At 44.3% G+C, this 16,864-nt stretch overlaps 1 protein-coding gene across 1 annotated transcript in view; it reads right to left on the bottom strand.

The window, feature by feature from the left end:
• Positions 1–3,821: 3,821 nt before the first annotated feature.
• The window catches only part of LOC134656986 (myotubularin-related protein 4), a 65,195-nt gene continuing 52,152 nt past the window's right edge, over positions 3,822–16,864 (bottom strand). Inside the window, exons 14-21 of the mRNA XM_063512550.1 lie at positions 15,851–15,974; positions 14,150–14,428; positions 13,198–13,486; positions 12,405–12,524; positions 9,161–9,354; positions 7,809–7,925; positions 6,165–6,340; positions 3,822–3,958 (exon numbers count right to left, since the gene is read on the bottom strand). Of these exons, the coding sequence (XP_063368620.1) occupies positions 3,862–3,958; positions 6,165–6,340; positions 7,809–7,925; positions 9,161–9,354; positions 12,405–12,524; positions 13,198–13,486; positions 14,150–14,428; positions 15,851–15,974 (1,396 nt within the window). The 3' untranslated portion in view covers positions 3,822–3,861. The remainder of the gene's footprint in view (positions 3,959–6,164; positions 6,341–7,808; positions 7,926–9,160; positions 9,355–12,404; positions 12,525–13,197; positions 13,487–14,149; positions 14,429–15,850; positions 15,975–16,864) is intronic.

The raw sequence follows: 16,864 nt of genomic DNA, 5'->3' as shown, positions 1-16,864 counted from the left end.
CTGATTTTTAGGCATTTAAATTCTCCAAACACGCTTTTTTGTGAAACTTATAAACCCTTTCCATAGACGGTCATCTACCAAGCGTGCCATAAGAAGGTGGTGGACAATGTCTTCTAGCAAACTGTGCTACTATTGTCTCTTGGCTGACCGGACAGAATAACAAGAAATTGATCCACCCATCTAACGGAGTCTTTTACAATAAATATGATAGAAAAAAAAAACGAAAATATCGTACAAAATCAGCCTTCGCGTTCATTCCTTCACCATACCATTTCCTAACTATCCTACTTGCACCCCCACGCGTGGCAGACTAGATGTATCTTTAACCTTTTGGACGCCAATGACCGATATATCCGCACCACAGAACAAGTTAGAATGGCGATGCGGGCAGGGTACGTGTCGCCGCCGGTTTTGAGCAAACGCTCGCCTGCTACTCGCCCGCGCTGACCGAAAAACGAAGTAAACATGCCTTTTTGCGCCACAATAACCTTCAGATTAAGAGCCAGACATCAAATCTGTCTAAAGGAGGTGTATCCATTCACCATGCACACAAGGCGCTAGCTAGTTTTTACTACCGTTGCGCGAGTGTTAGTAAATGTGGAGAGGAACCAGCGGCGACACCGGTTCCGATACTAACTGCGCGCGATAGCCATTCTAACCTCTTTAATATGTTGTGTGATCCGCACCGTCGGTTCAACGCCAAAGACCGATTAATCGGTCACAGACCACAGAGCAACATCGACCTACGTGCATATACATAAAGTTCAACTTCAGTTTTGACACTTCAATGATGTGGCGTCTGAGTGACAGCTTTTGTGTTTGACACGGCGTGGAAAAGGTTAAGCTATGGTCTACTTAAAAAAAAAGCATATACTATAGCATCAAATTACATTTTAGAAGATCCTTTTTTTCGATTAGACCACGGCTTTACACGGTAATCACATACGATCCGCATGCCGCTCCGGTGTGTGAGCGAGCGCTATTCACGTATATAGCGCTGTCCCGCTCGCACACCTGGGCTTGGACCCGCATCCAATGTGAAAACCTTACTGAATCGCAGAACGCTGTTATTGCAACGCAATATAGTTGATATTACTGATATTAGCTCGCTCTCGTTGGAATAGATAGTCGCCATGAGATATATCGGAGCGGCCGTAGTGCTCAAAAATATCTGAACAATAGAAGGTTGTTCAGATATTTGTGAGCGCCATGGCTGCTCCGATGTATGTGACGACTGGACATGACGTGTCATGGCGAAATGTAGTTAAGTTATAGTCTTCAAACAAATTAAAATATCAGAGTTGGAGTTACCATCAAAGCGGACTGACTAGTACATACAAAGAAGAACTGTAAGACGACCGAAATATGCATTTGTGTCATTCTTGGGCAAAAGGTACCACTTTGTCAATGTCAATAAGGCGCTATAAAGATAAATATTTATACGTAACCGTAGCGCGCATCGATAACTTTGGTGTTGCAAATGTCCATAGGCTACAGTATCCGCATAGGTGGGTTTTACGATGTTTGCCATTAGTAAGCTATAAAACAAAGATCTAAGAAAATAGCCCTTATTGATCGACAAAGCCGTACTTTTTCTTAAGAACGTCACATTTGTATGTAAATCTCATTGGTGTAGGACTGCGGTAAAAGGAACAGTCTAAACAGCCACCACCGACCACTATCATAGCGGACCGGCACTGCTAAAGTGCTAATGTAATCAGAATCACACATACAAGAAAACAGTGGCGGAGCGTCCTTATAACTCGATTCCCGCAAGCTTGCCCCTTTTACAATCAGTTGAGTACTTGAGTACTTTTACGTCTCTTAGGCCCACTCTTAACCACTCAAACCTGGAATTACCGTGGTTACCAGTTCAATTTGACGCTAGGTCACCGATTTAACCGCTTAACCCCGGGTTAGTGGGATGGTGCAACTGCGCCTTAAGAAATAGAAAACCATGGCTCCGGCTTCCCTACGAAACTCTGACGCGCCGCCACTGACAGTGTACATTTTCACAAACTTGTATCATTATAAGACCATTTCAGAAGTTTTGACACCGTTTTTAATTGAAGTAAAGCCTCGGTAGCCATCGAGATGTGGTGTTGAACGGAGCGGACGCTCAAGCGGGGCGTGCAGCGTTAATTTTAAATACATTCAAACATATATGAGCGGCCTCAAAGAGAATACCAAACCGCGGTGACCAAAGATAATAGAGAGGTTAGCCTAAGAACAAACGTCCTAATTTGACAGCCGACCCGAACCAGGTGGCATTGTACTGCACCATCTATTTTACGGTCACTGTACTGTCAAACGTCAACTTTTGACAACCAAAGTTACCCCATAATATGGAGCCGTATAGCGTTATCTACATAACATAACCTTTAAAATTCTAAGAACAAATTTGTCTTAGACTTTCCCCAACTTGCCCAAACGATGGTTCGAAACGATTTTTGCTTTGACGCTGCCCGCCCCGCCGAACGTTACGCTGGACGCTCGCCACTGAGGCTCGTTATGCTTATCGTCTTCCCATACAATGTAACGCTGTACGCTGTATATAGCGTCAACCAGATATCAAGGCTTTAAATATGTTGTGTTCAAAATCAATATGATAAAAACAAATGCATACGTTCTTGCACAAGATGTGCTCTGTTAAATAATGATAAGAGCCTATTTATACGCTTTAATAACAGCTTGTGTTTTAATTAGATTCGTATCATTTCATTGATATTAATTTCTTAAATATCTCATTAAGTTAATGTGTTTCGAGCAGTATAAGTTCCAATGTATTGTCAGTGACATTCCTACTTTATATAACAATTGGTTTTATAATCGACATATCACAAGCTGCCATTAAAATAGGTGGAATAGAACCCTTGATCAAATGTCAAACTGCAATATAATTCATTAAAGTGTCATTCAATAGAACTTGCGAACTATGTAAACAAAAGTTACTAGTAATTTGACATTTAGTGTCAATTTTAGTATGGCGGTTTGTTTACATAAGTTAGCAAGTTCTATTGAATGACATTTTAATTTTAATGTTGATTCGATTTGACCTAAGACTTATCATTGAGATTTGTAAACAACATTTGACAATGAATATAGTCGTATGACATTTGATTAGAACCGATATTCGGTATTTTATTTCAAGTTCAGTGAGTGAGATCGAAATCAAATCTTTACATTTTACAATTCTTTCATATTGGATTTATATTAAACAGTTTAATATCTCCATCTCGTATTTGATTTCTGATAAGACTCTGATTACAACAAAAACACAGTCATTTTATATCATTGCACAGGTTTCTCGCATATTCGGTCAAATCAGCGGCCGTAGCACGGTCGCATTTTTATCATCTATTAGCAGTAGGACGTAGGACGTCATTAGCAGTATAGTTTGTAGCTTTCTAATAGACCCCGAAGGCTAATCCTATTGTCTATTGTTAAGAAAAACCGCTCGTGCCACGTGCCACAACCACCTGCATAAAAAAATCGGTACTTCGGTTACTGAGTGCCGGCGAGTCGAACGCTACAGAACCAGTCTAAAATGTGTCATCGAGATGCGTAACAAAGGCGCGTTATCGGAGAGCGCACCTACATTGGTTTTTTGAGCGTTGGACTAGCCCGCGCTCAGGTGCCAAATATAATAATTAGGACCCTTTTCTGCAGGTAAGTAGCACGTGCGGTTTTACTGAACAATAGACAATAGGATAAGCCTTCGGGGTCTACTAGAAAGCTACAAACTATAGTTTAATCTCAACATTAGCAACGCTCGGATACCAGGAGCGCAGGAACGGGAACGGTAGGCAGCGGCGGGTGAGGGTAGGGGCGGGGATGCGGGCGGCGGGCGGAGGGGCGCGGTCACCGCAGCGCGCGGCAGCGCCGGCACACGCGCACCGCGCAGCCGCCCCACGGCGACATCTCGGAGCACGAGCCGCAGAATATGCCGCCGCATCTTCTGCGAAACAATACATACACTTAAGGCCACTTGCACTAACCCGGGATTAAGCGGTTAAACCGTTAATCTAGTATCAAATTGTACTGGTAAGTATGGAAATCCAGGTTTAACCGGTTAACCCCGGGTTAGTGAATGGTGCAAGTGGCTCTTAGATAAAGATAAAAGGTAGTTTATTCAAGTAGGCATAATTACAATGCGCTTATGAACGTCAAATAAAGCTAGGTAGACCGGCTCCAACCCTACACCTCTGCCCCGAGAAGATTTAAATCCCCCCTCAATTGGAGGAGGGTATCCCAATATGGGACCGGCAACAAACTCGGCGGGACACATCTTTTCAATAATAATTACATCTTATAATTAACATGCATTACGAGAAAATAAGGAAAAAAAAATACAATTTAAATTACTATAGAATTCATGCAATTATACACATAAGGTGTAATAGAAATTTGATTTAGAAAATATACATATGTACATGGAATCATACAAATTCGTAGTCGTCTTAGCGCCACTTACACCAATTACTAACCCGGGGTTAACCGGTTAAACCGTTAACCCAGTGTCAAATTGTACCGGTAGCCATGGTAACTTCAGGTTTAACCGGTTAACTCCGGGTAAGTGTAATGGTGCAAGTGGACCAAACCCAAAGAAAGCTATACAAGGACACATTTCTGACAGGGTCGCCATGAAGTGTCGAGGGAACGTGATTAAACTATAGTGCTAACTCACCACGTGTAAGAGCGGTTTCGCAATACGTCCGATCCGAACCCGTAAAAATATGGTCCGAGTCCGAAGTAGCCGTAGAACTATTTCTATGGTAATTTACGCACTACTTCGGACCATATTTTCACGGATTCGGATCGGACGTAGTACGAAACCGCTCTAACAGTCGTGCCATTCATTTTTATTGGAAAAAGGCATTTGACCCCAATGTAAGTGCCGATACAGTCTAGGAACACGCTCACCTAAAAGATGTCTTCACTCTCGATTTGAAAATATCCAAGTTATCCAAGATCCAAATGGACCGGGGATTGATTTGCAGGATTTCTCGCCCGTCAATGACACGCTTTGACGTGTATGCGAGCCCACACTGGACTGAGAGATGAAATTCGGTACTGACTCCTACCCAAGCACAAGGTGTATTACGTACATATTCGTACATATCAGGGATGTTGCGGATGCAGATTTTTTGACATCCGCGGACGCGGATGCGGATATTTAAAGGCTCACATCCGCGGATGCGAATGCGGATTTCAAGATTAGGTACTTAAAAAACGTCAACATTTTAAGTATTTTTTTATTTAAAAAAACGAAGTTTAGTATTTGAGCAAGAATATCTAGGTGCCTTATATTTAATAAACAGTAACTTGGCCGACTTTTCTGGATCTAGACGATTTCGTTATAGGTAATGACAAAATTACCTAGCACTTACGCCGCCGCTAAGACGTTCCTGTACCGACTTGTTCGACATCCGCATCCGCATAAGCTCCGCAACGATTTTATGCGGATGCGGATGTTGAAAATAATGCGGAAGTTCCGCGGTTGCGGATGCGGATGCGGATGTTCGCAACATCCCTGGTACATATTCCACTGCGGCTACATCATACAGCCCTTAGCTGTTTCTCGTCAACTGCAATTTCGCTTACCTGCAGTGGTGCCGTCTCCTGGCCAGCCAGAAGTGGTTCCGGCAGTACTGGCAGCGCGGCGCGGCGCTGTCCGGCAGCCACACGACGCCCCGGGCCTCCTCGCCGACTTCCACCTCGCTACATAGAACACGGAGACATACCTGCAGTGGTGCCGTCTCCTGGCCAGCCAGAAGTGGTTCCGGCAGTACTGGCAGCGCGGCGCGGCGCTGTCCGGCAGCCACACGACGCCCCGGGCCTCCTCGCCGACTTCCACCTCGCTACATAGAACACGGAGACATACCTGCAGTGGTGCCGTCTCCTGGCCAGCCAGAAGTGGTTCCGGCAGTACTGGCAGCGCGGCGCGGCGCTGTCCGGCAGCCACACGACGCCCCGGGCCTCCTCGCCGACTTCCACCTCGCTACATAGAACACGGAGACATACCTGCAGTGGTGCCGTCTCCTGGCCAGCCAGAAGTGGTTCCGGCAGTACTGGCAGCGCGGCGCGGCGCTGTCCGGCAGCCACACGACGCCCCGGGCCTCCTCGCCGACTTCCACCTCGCTACATAGAACACGGAGACATACCTGCAGTGGTGCCGTCTCCTGGCCAGCCAGAAGTGGTTCCGGCAGTACTGGCAGCGCGGCGCGGCGCTGTCCGGCAGCCACACGACGCCCCGGGCCTCCTCGCCGACTTCCACCTCGCTCGCACTGCCGCTACTGCTGCCGCTCGCGCTTCCGCGTCCGCTGCCGCTGCTCGTCATCTGTAACAACGAAATGAAGATTCATAAAACCATCTAAGTAAAACGACCTCTTCTTTGCAATTAAAAGATGTAATCCGATTAGAAACTACTTATAAAAGATATACTAAAACAGACGTCATATTGTAAGAAAGAAAATGTGACCATGTAAAGTATGGCTAGGTTAATGAAATCGAATCAGGGTCTTTTGCGGCAGACGTCACCAGTTACCCGGACAACTTACGTATCACGGGCGGTATCGGTCGAAATTGCTCGAGTAACATTCTTGTAATTATTACACTTAATAATACAAATCACAAAAAATTACACAAATAAAAAAAATGATTTTTATCCTATAATTACCTAAGATATTTGTTTTTACGCTGAGGTTAATGTTCCGACTGCCTTTCTGGGGCACCATTTTGGTCAATATAATGATTAACATTGACATAGATATCTAGGGACTGGCTTTACGGGCAATAATAATGAGGCATGACAGGGGCCAGTATAGCGGTGTGAAATCGCTACAACGCGATTGGTTGATGAGTTCGCATCACGCGCGCGATTGGTTGACGAGTTCGTATTACGCGCGCTATTGGTCGCAACTAGTCGCGTTAGACTGCACGATTGGCTGGAATTCGTGGGTAGCACCGTTGAACTAGTACGATGTTTAGTGCCCCATTAGCCCGTCCTTAGATATTATACGTCAATGATGATTAAATACAACTAGGCAAAGTCAACAGGGTATGTTATTACTTAAGCGGTCTATGTATGTGGGTTTATTATGGTCGTGTGTAGCATCAAAACTATTTACGCCTATTTTGATTAATGATCAAACAGGGTCAAACTAGGACTATCGACGGGGTATCTACTTCAGAGGTACGGGTAGTTTAAGGGCTACGATCAGCAATGAACGGGTTTTAAGACAATTAATGAGACTAAATTATTAACTTTTTCACTGTACACAATGGTGTTTAGTGACATTGTCGGGATGTGGCGGGCTCGGGATCTACTCCGGCGGTACCAGGGCATTATAAACGTGTAGTGACCTGTCGCGGCTCGTCGCCGCCGGGTTACGGTATTGTCGGGATGTGGCGGGCGCGGGATCTACTCCGGCGGTACCAGGGCATTATAAACGTGTAGTGACCTGTCGCGGCTCGTCGCCGCCGGGTTACGGTATTGTCAGGATGTGGCGGGCTCGGGATCTACTCCGGCGGTACCAGGGCATTATAAACGTGTAGTGACCTGTCGCGGCTCGTCGCCGCCGGGTTACGGTATTGTCGGGATGTGGCGGGCTCGGGATCTACTCCGGCGGTACCAGGGCATTATAAACGTGTAGTGACCTGTCGCGGCTCGTCGCCGCCGGGTTACGGTATTGTCGGGATGTGGCGGGCTCGGGATCTACTCCGGCGGTACCAGGGCATTATAAACGTGTAGTGACCTGTCGCGGCTCGTCGCCGCCGGGTTACGGTATTGGAGAACAAGCAGAGACCTGCGTGGGGCTGGGCGCGGACGGGGAGGGGCGCGCCGGCGCGGCGGGCGGCGGCGACGCGCGCCGCAGCGCCTCCCGCGCCGACCGGAGCTGCCCGGTCAGCTCTTCTACCACTTTCTGTCAACAAAAACCAACATTCAATATGACTTCAATAATAGGCCAGTCACACCGGAGCGGCCGCTGAACATAAAGTAAGGCATGCAACCGATATTCGTTTCGACGTGGTAAGTAAAGGACCCAGTGTGGTTGCTCTGTATAGTTTGTAGCTTTCTAATAGAGCCCGACAGCTAATCCTTTTGTCTATTGTTAAGTAAAACCGCTCGTGCCACGTGCCACAACCACCTGCATAAAAAAATCGTTCGTTCACTTTACCCAGGTAATTGAATTACAACTCCTATGGAAATGCAATAAGGTTCAAAATGGACTAATGGATAAATATGTGTGTGGTCCGTTCAACTCAGTAACCGAAATACTGAGTGCCGGCGAGTCGAACGCTACAGAACCAGTCTAAAATGTGTCATCGAGATGCGTAACAAAGGCGCGTTATCGGAGAGCGCACCTACACTGGTTTTTTGAGCGTTGGACTAGCCCGCGCTCAGGTGCCAAATAGAATAATTAAGACCCTTTTTTACAGGTAAGTAGCACGTGCGGTTTTACTTAACAATAGACAATAGGATTAACCGTCGGGCTCTACTAGAAAGCTACAAACTATAAATAGGTTTGGTAACGCCCGCCTACGCTCGGCTCGGTAACGACAATACGAGACATATTTTCATAACAAATTATGGTGTCGCGTTCGTATTTCGGTGCAGCTGAAGGTCGAGCGCGTATGACCATGCGCGGTTGCATTTTAATTGTAAAACAAAGTTTGCGATGAAGAATACCGTCGTGGTGCCTAACTATAATCCCCGAATGGATGTTACCAGTGAAATATATTTTTTTTTATTAAGAAACAAACAGTCTTATACAACAGATAAGTATATAGAGTAACATTCTTCTAGTAATAGACTTATAGTTTCCTATATTTAAACAAATATTATAATAAAAACTTATTACTACGTATAAATGACATGCATATGTACTAGCATGTGTGACGAGATATGCGAGGAAATCTTAATCTAGGTGGTCATACAGGTGTTTTTTTTTTTTAATTTTATTTTAAAGAAGAAAAAACTAATTTCTTAAACAATCTTAGTGAGCTGCTAAATATGTCTACGTTTTGGCACTTTACATTGTACAACCTACATGTGCGTTTAATGTATGAGTGCTGCGCATGTTTAGTTCTGCTGCTTTTGATACTAAATAACATTTTATTTCGACAACTACGTTACGAAATACGTGGTGACACCGACCTTCTGGTAGAGTATTATCTGGTGCAGCCTGGCCTGCAGCGGGTCGGAGACGGGCGGCAGGCCGTCGAGCGGGTCGGCGGCGTGCGCGCGCGCGCCGCACACGCAGCGCGCGCGCGCCGCGCCCAACTCGCCGCCGCACACGCCGCACCAGCACTCCGAGCTCGTGCCGGACTCGCCCGAGGTCGAGATGCCACCTGCGAAGTTAAATCACTTTTTCTCAAAAATGGACGGCAAAGTCGACGTTTCCGGTTAAAAAATAGGTCGCGAAGTGCGTAGTTTATGGTCATTCAAAAAATTAAAAAGTTAAAAACATTGCAGTCTCGATTTCGGGACTGCAATGTCGCATACAAATTCCATTATTTAACGAGTTCCAAACTTTTTAAAACTTTAAATGGCCATATCAAATGAAGGCATAGGTCCCTTAAACAGCCAACTATCGCACCGCACCGCGACCTTGGAGCGTCGCACCCATAAGTGAGAGCGAGAAAGAGATATCTGTTTCACCCATAAGTGAGAGCGAGAAAGAGATATCTGTTTCACCCATAAGTGAGAGGGAGAAAGATATCTGTTTCTCGCTCTCACTTATGGGTGCGACGCTCCAAGGTCGCGGTGCGGTGCGATCGTCTGTTACAGGCTAAATGTTGGTACCGCGACTATTTAGGTGTCTCAAATAGGTTGGGGTATTTTCAGCAGAAAAATACACTTCTTTTTTTTTTAAAGGCGGCAAGCAAATTTTTTTAATGGTTGTATTTTTCTGTGAAAATTAGAACGTTGCTTCTGTAAGTTCTGTAAAATATTTCTATTTCTTGCACCATTTTTGAGAAAAGCACTATATATGACTCGGCTGGAAGGCTACTTGCTGGCTTCGGATTCAATTAAACGGACTCCCAAGGTCGTCCGTTTAAAACGAATCCTCAGCCTGCAAGTAGCTACTTCCGAACCTCGACAATAATGTACTATAGCGGGAACTCCGATAGGGTTATGCGCTCCTAGTATTTTAAGAAACGAAACTTTGTTTTAAGTAGTAGAAAGAAATGTTAGTTTTACAGGTTATTTCGAGTAAATCCACTTATTTATTGTTATTATTCTATCGCGTCAGCCAGGGAATAATAGCAGCACAGTTTGTTAGAATAAATGTTGTTTTCTCAAACATGCAATGAAATGTCGTCGCTCCGGGCGTTATATCAGGCTTCGAAGTATCACGTTTAGGGCGGAGCAACTCCAGAGAACTGTAAAGGAATTTCATACGAAATTGAAGGCCTAGGCCGGGAAGTAATTTTTTTTTAAATTCTAATGTACATGGGGTCTGTGTCCATGAACAGGCTAAACAGCCGAATTATATTTTTATTTTTCTTTTTAGTGAATGAATGGTTATCGGACCAAAATATCCGTGTTAACGCCTTTTATACACGAACGTACTGATATTAAGAATACGAATATGTATGATTCAATGTGTTGATGAATAAATTTAAAATCTTGTCTATACGTAAGTCACCAGAGACCATAGACAATATTTAAAATCCTCTGCATTTATTTTATTTATTGAAATTGAAATTCTTATTATCAGGTTGTGTATAATGGCCCTAATAGGGTCTATTCGAACACTACACACGCGAAATACGGACAACTTCCGTAAAAAAAAGTCATTATGGCAGGATTGGAAGGAAAATTAAAAAACTTTTGTCGTGTAGCTATTTGTGGTTGATATTTATAATTTGTTTTTTTGAGTGGTGATTTTTTTTATTTCATTGCATATGTTTGAGAAAAGCACTATACATGCCTAGCCGTGAAAAGGTCTCGCCGGCTTCGTATCACTATCCTATACCTACTCACCCGGCAAGCCCTTCTTTCCCGGCGTCTGCAGTAATGTACTATTTAACATGCTTATTAAGATATAAAAATACATGTTGGTTAATTGAAATACCATAAGACCAGGGTTACATTAACCAAGGAGAACATAACTGTGGCAATAAGTGATAAAAAAAGTTGATTAATTCATTATTATATTAAATTATGCGATACTTGATTAACGTACTCCTACATTTTCAGACCTACTACGTAAAATTCGCTAAAATATAAACCTAATTAAATTTTGATCTTCCACAGCGATTTAAAACGGGGAACATCACAGAATAAGCATAAATCTAACATTCACTGCAAGAATCGCAACGGACGAGCGCACAAACTTGGAACACTTGCAAAAAAGCGATAATCACTTTAACCCTTTGAATGCCATGAACCTTGTTGGAATGCACGAAGGTTGATTTTGGGCGCGGGCAGCAGATTACGTCTTTGGCGGTCAAAAGGATAAATAAGCGTTTCGGGTGGTAGCCGGAGCGGGTATTTAGATATGGTGGTACAGGCACAAAATAGATACAGTACAGAAGTCAATCACATGTATGTACTTCACTTTTCATACCTACGCTCGGCGGTCGCTCTAGGGTTGTCAACTATGATTTATGCACAAAAAACTATCGTAGTAACGTGATAGTGGCACTCGTATCTAGTAGTGGCCGGGGCGGGGTGCATAGGTACCTACCTACCTAACTGTTCTGTTTAACGTTAAAACGAACCATCGAAATACAAGCAGATACTTACTTCCCTCTCTGAAACCACTGGTAGCTTAAAAAACGACAATTCATCGTTTTATGTTGAATTCAAACAACCGTCCACTGAACAGTTATAATAACTTTTTTGTTTCTCCATTATTGCACAAAAAAGTTCACAGGCGCGTGTCTCAAGCGGATGGCACTCGCGCTCGCACTGGTCCCAACCGGTCCGAGATATCGTGTCCGTGAGCAGTGTCTATGTGTGCGTTGCTCGAGCGCACTTTGTATAGTTTGTAGCTTTCTAATAGACCCCGAAGGCTAATCCTATTGTCTATTGTTAAGAAAAACCGCTCGTGCCACGTGCCACAACCACCTGCATAAAAAATCGGTACTTCGGTTACTGAGTGCCGGCGAGTCGGACGCTACAGAACCAGTCTAAAATGTGTCATCGAGATGCGTAACAAAGGCACGTTATCGGAGAGCGCACCTACACTGGTTTTTTGAGCGTTGGACTAGCTCGCGCTCAGGTGCCAAATAGAATAATGAAGACCCTTTTTTGCAGGTAAGTAGCACGTGCGGTTTTACTGAACAATAGACAATAGGATAAGCCTTCGGGCTCTACTAGAAAGCTACAAACTATATGTAGGTTGATTTCTGTACTGTATCTATTTTGTGGTACAGGTGTCGGTACTGACTGGTGGTGCAGTGCGGGCAGCGGCGGCGCGGGCTGGCGGGGCACAGCGTGAGCTGGCTGGCCACGCGCGCGCGCCGCGGCGGCGACCCCGAGCTCGACGACGTGCTGCCCGGGTCGCTCCCTGCCACAGCGGTAACCAGTGAGCTCTGACCTACTTATGGGGGCCTGGTACCTATCCTATAGCTCGCTGGAGCGCGATAAATGCAACACTCCGCCTCCCTTCACTACTACACTATCACTCGCTTGCGTAAGTATACTATGCCCCTGCTGACCCTTATATATCGAGAGGCCGTGAGCATGGGCCGCCATAATCCCGAATCGGGCCTCAGTTGATATAGTTAAGACTCTAGCACGCAACGCATCTGCTCATAAATAAATGCGGCCCTGGTACTCGCTGCTTAATGGAAACTACGTAACCGGCATATTGGACGCGTATCACTTTCTATAATGACGCTAGATTAATTTTCTGTCACCGAAATTACTTTGAAATAAGATAAGTATGCCACATGCGACATCAAAGGAGTTAAAGATGTTTGTAGTGATTTTCGTAATAAAGTTATTAATAAAACTGAAATAAATTCAAGAACGCCACCACCAGTGTACATAGATTTGTTATATTAATGCATACATCATCAACATGGAATCCATTAGCTAGGGAAGTAGTGTCACCTAATGTATGGGTACATAGAACATCTAATAAAATCTGAAATCTATTTCACACGTGAAAACTATTACTGCAAATTGTTGAGAACATAACACCTAATTTATAAATAAATAATTATTTTCTCACTCACCATTCAAATCAATCTCCAAAAATTTCGGCTCAATCTCTTCAACCCCATTGACTCCGTTGCTCACTCCATTCTGCGGTAAGTGGTTCATCAGTTCCTCGGTCGGTGACCGCTCGTGGTCACCATCGTGAGTGACCGCCAGGTCGTGAGAGACCGGTGACCGCTCGTGAGTGACTGGGGAGCGCTCGTGCGGCTCAGGGAGGTCGAAACCGGTTGAAGATTGGTTAGAGGATTCAGAGATGGATCGCCACGTGATGCTTATGTGTCGGGTTCGACTGCCGTTTTGTGGGCCCTGCTGGAAAAATTAAATTATTAACGTTTCTGTGCGCTTTATAATTATAAACAATATACTTCTATGCGAAATTCCGTTATAAAAGACAGTAGTTACTTTTAAAAATGAGGACCTATCATATTTCCTTGTGGTACGCCGAATGTGACAATAATGTGTTCAGAAATGTTTGAAGAAACCTACTCTGACAATTTTCTTTCTCCCTGATATTTAATTCACCAACCACGTAAGCGGGAGGCAATATATTACCAGATTATTCAGCAAGCGATGCAAAATCAGCATGCACACAGTGTCAAAGGCTTTAGCCAAATCCAGAAAGATTCCAAGGTTAACAATTAGCAGTATCTAGCTCAAGTTGTGTACCTACAATTTGCTATCAGTGGATAATGGTCGAACTGAAAATACTTAATTTCTAACACAGACAAGACATCCTCCAGACTGAGCATAGTAGCGCCACCCCCTCTGACACAAATATACAGTAGTTTTACTGCATTTTCCTGTCAAAGTGTCTTTGTGTGACGTCCGTGTCTTTGAACGGACCAATCACAGCACGGGACTCGCTCACCTCGTCCCCCGCACCCCAGTATTTTTGGCAGCATCGGTTTCATGAAATAATTGCTCTAAACTCCGTCTAGAGGATACCCTAGTCTATGATTTCTAACTAACCTCAGGCAAGCCTCGCTCATCGAACGCCCTAACAAACACGGCCGTATCCTCAGGCGTGCCTTCAGGCGACACCTCAACCTCGATCGCCGGTCTCACCGGCTCGTCGTGGTCTATAACGCGATCGACGACGTTGTCGGCGATCTCGTGGTCGTTGTCGGTGTTGTCGGTGTGGTCGGAGTCGACGGCGCCGACCAGCTCGCGCTCGAGCGAGGAGGATCCGCTGGCGAGGTCGCGAGGTAAACGCGAGGTCTCGAAATGGTCTGGATGGAGGCCGTCCACCTGTAAACAATGTTGTCATTATGAGTTCAGTATACACACCAGGGATGTTGCGAATATCCGCATCCGCAACCGCGGAACTTCCGCATTAATTTCAACATCCGCATCTGCATCCGCATCCGCATAAAATCGATGCGGATTTAATGCGGATGCGGATGTGGAACAGGTCGGTACAGGAACGTCTTAGCATCGGCGTGAGTGCTAGACTGCTAGGTAATTTAGTCATTAGCCAAAAAACCTATTAGAAATTAGCAGTCAAGCGTGAGTGGGACTTAATGTACGGAACCCTTGGAACGCGAGTCCGACTCGCACTTGGCCGGTTTTTTGAAATAAAAATTACTAAAATGTAATATTTGACGTTTTTTATGTACCTATCTTGACATCCGCATCCGCATCCGCGGATGTGAGCCTTTAAAAATCCGCATCCGCATCCGCGAATGTCAAGAAATCGGCATCCGCAACATCCCTGATACATACAAAGGGGCCGGTATAAAAGCTTAGTTTTATTACTCGTTATTTTCGTTTTTTAGGCACCCAATTCAGATTAGCGTAGAACCTAACTTTTTATCCAAATGTATCTTGTTTTATTAAATTATCAATTTATCACCGTTCTTGTTTTTGCGATAACCTCCAAGCTCTAATACAATTTCGACCACGGCCCAAAGCCGCTTCATACAAAAACACGTGGTTATCTGCTGTATTAAGTAGTACGGCGGGTCCAAACAGAACGAGTTGCCTCGCAAGGAAATTGCCTCGCGGAGCAAATATCGAAATACCTTGGACTGTCTCCAATCTTTTCTTTGTTCGACAATTTTCTCACGAGACGGCTCGTTTTGTGTTGTCCTGCCTAATCACGAATTAAGCTTCACTAAACACGATGACCAGGGGTCGGACAAAAAGTGCGGATGACGTCAAACCACTTATAGGATGATTTCAAATAGTATTTTTGATTTTCATAAACAATTATCACTTATCATTTATCAACCTCTTTATTAAACGATATCGCCACTTGAAATGAGTAAGTACGTTTTTGACTGACACATTGTCAATCAGATGAACAATAAATTGACGTCGTTATTGTTTAGCTATTGTATCTTCACGATTATATTTAGCTAAAATTTATATTTACTAATAAGAAAACGCTCTAAAATGTCATCTTTACTCGAATATTGTGGCAAGTTTCGTGAAATTTATTTTATTCACTACACCACCCTACCAGTCCTACCACCTGTATTATTAATTCCATGGATTTATTTACGATTATTTTGTTACTTCATTAATACTACTTTGTTACTACATGTCACACGGAAGTTTAAATACAAACTCAAACATCATCCTGTGTGCAAGATTACGTCATTTTTACGTCATCCGCACTTTTTGTCCGACCCCTGACGATGACCAGGATACCAGGATATCAGCACTGACCTGGTCGCGGCGGGGCTCGGGCTCCAAGTCCCGCACGGGCCGCAGCTCGTCCACGCAGCTGTCGGTGAGCGCGCGGGATTCTCTCCGAGGATCACACTCCGCCGCCATTATGCTTGACAGTTTCCTGTGGAAAGATAATTTAATAATAAGATCAGGCCCCTATTTCACCACGGCGACAGGTGCGACAATTGCCACTGTTGCTGACGTCACAGGCATCCATGGGCTACGGTTACCACTTACCATCCGGCAGGCCGTATTCCTGTTTGCCACCATCATTGTATTATTTAAAAAAACTTTATTATATCGGCAAAAAACAGGTATTTCTCTTTCGAAGTTTATGATGATGATGATGACAATTGTCACACGATCTAATAGAACTTTCGGTAATTCTTGACAGAAAATGAGTTCGGTGTCAGAATTTCGTGACAATTGTCGTGTTTCTTGTGACAATTGTCATTAGCTTCGCAAAATAAGTACTTATTTATTGGCGATATAATGGAGTTTTTTTTAATTAATATGTTGGTGGCAAATAAGCACACCGCCCGTCCGATGGTAAGCGGTTACCGTAGTCTATGGAGGCCTGTGACGTCAGTAACAGTGATGTCGACAATTGTCGCACCTGTCACTGTGGTGAAATAGGGGCCAGGTCCTATTTTTATCACCTGTCATGCCATGGTGACAAATGATAAAGAGCCGGCCATCTTAGACCTGGAGTCTACAACTGCCGCGCGAAGCATAAGTGTAAGTAACTTTGAAATACCATTCAATTGTTTATTTTATAATTTATCCTCGATTTTAGATCGATAGCTTATACGATTGAAGTAGATTTCGAGATTAGTAATGCTCCCGAATGTGCTTAGAGATAAATTAAAAGTGGAAAAATTCACTGTCTTGGTTGGGACTTGAACCCACGACCACTGGATCACTAGTATAGTGCTCTTCCATCTGAGCTACCAAGACCGTACCCAATTCAGTGAATATTTCCACCATATATGAGCCCTACGGAACCTCATA

Source organism: Cydia amplana, chromosome 19, assembly GCF_948474715.1.
Source record: "Cydia amplana chromosome 19, ilCydAmpl1.1, whole genome shotgun sequence".
Lineage (NCBI taxonomy): Eukaryota > Metazoa > Arthropoda > Insecta > Lepidoptera > Tortricidae > Cydia > Cydia amplana.
This window is presented reverse-complemented; position numbering and strand designations above follow the sequence as displayed.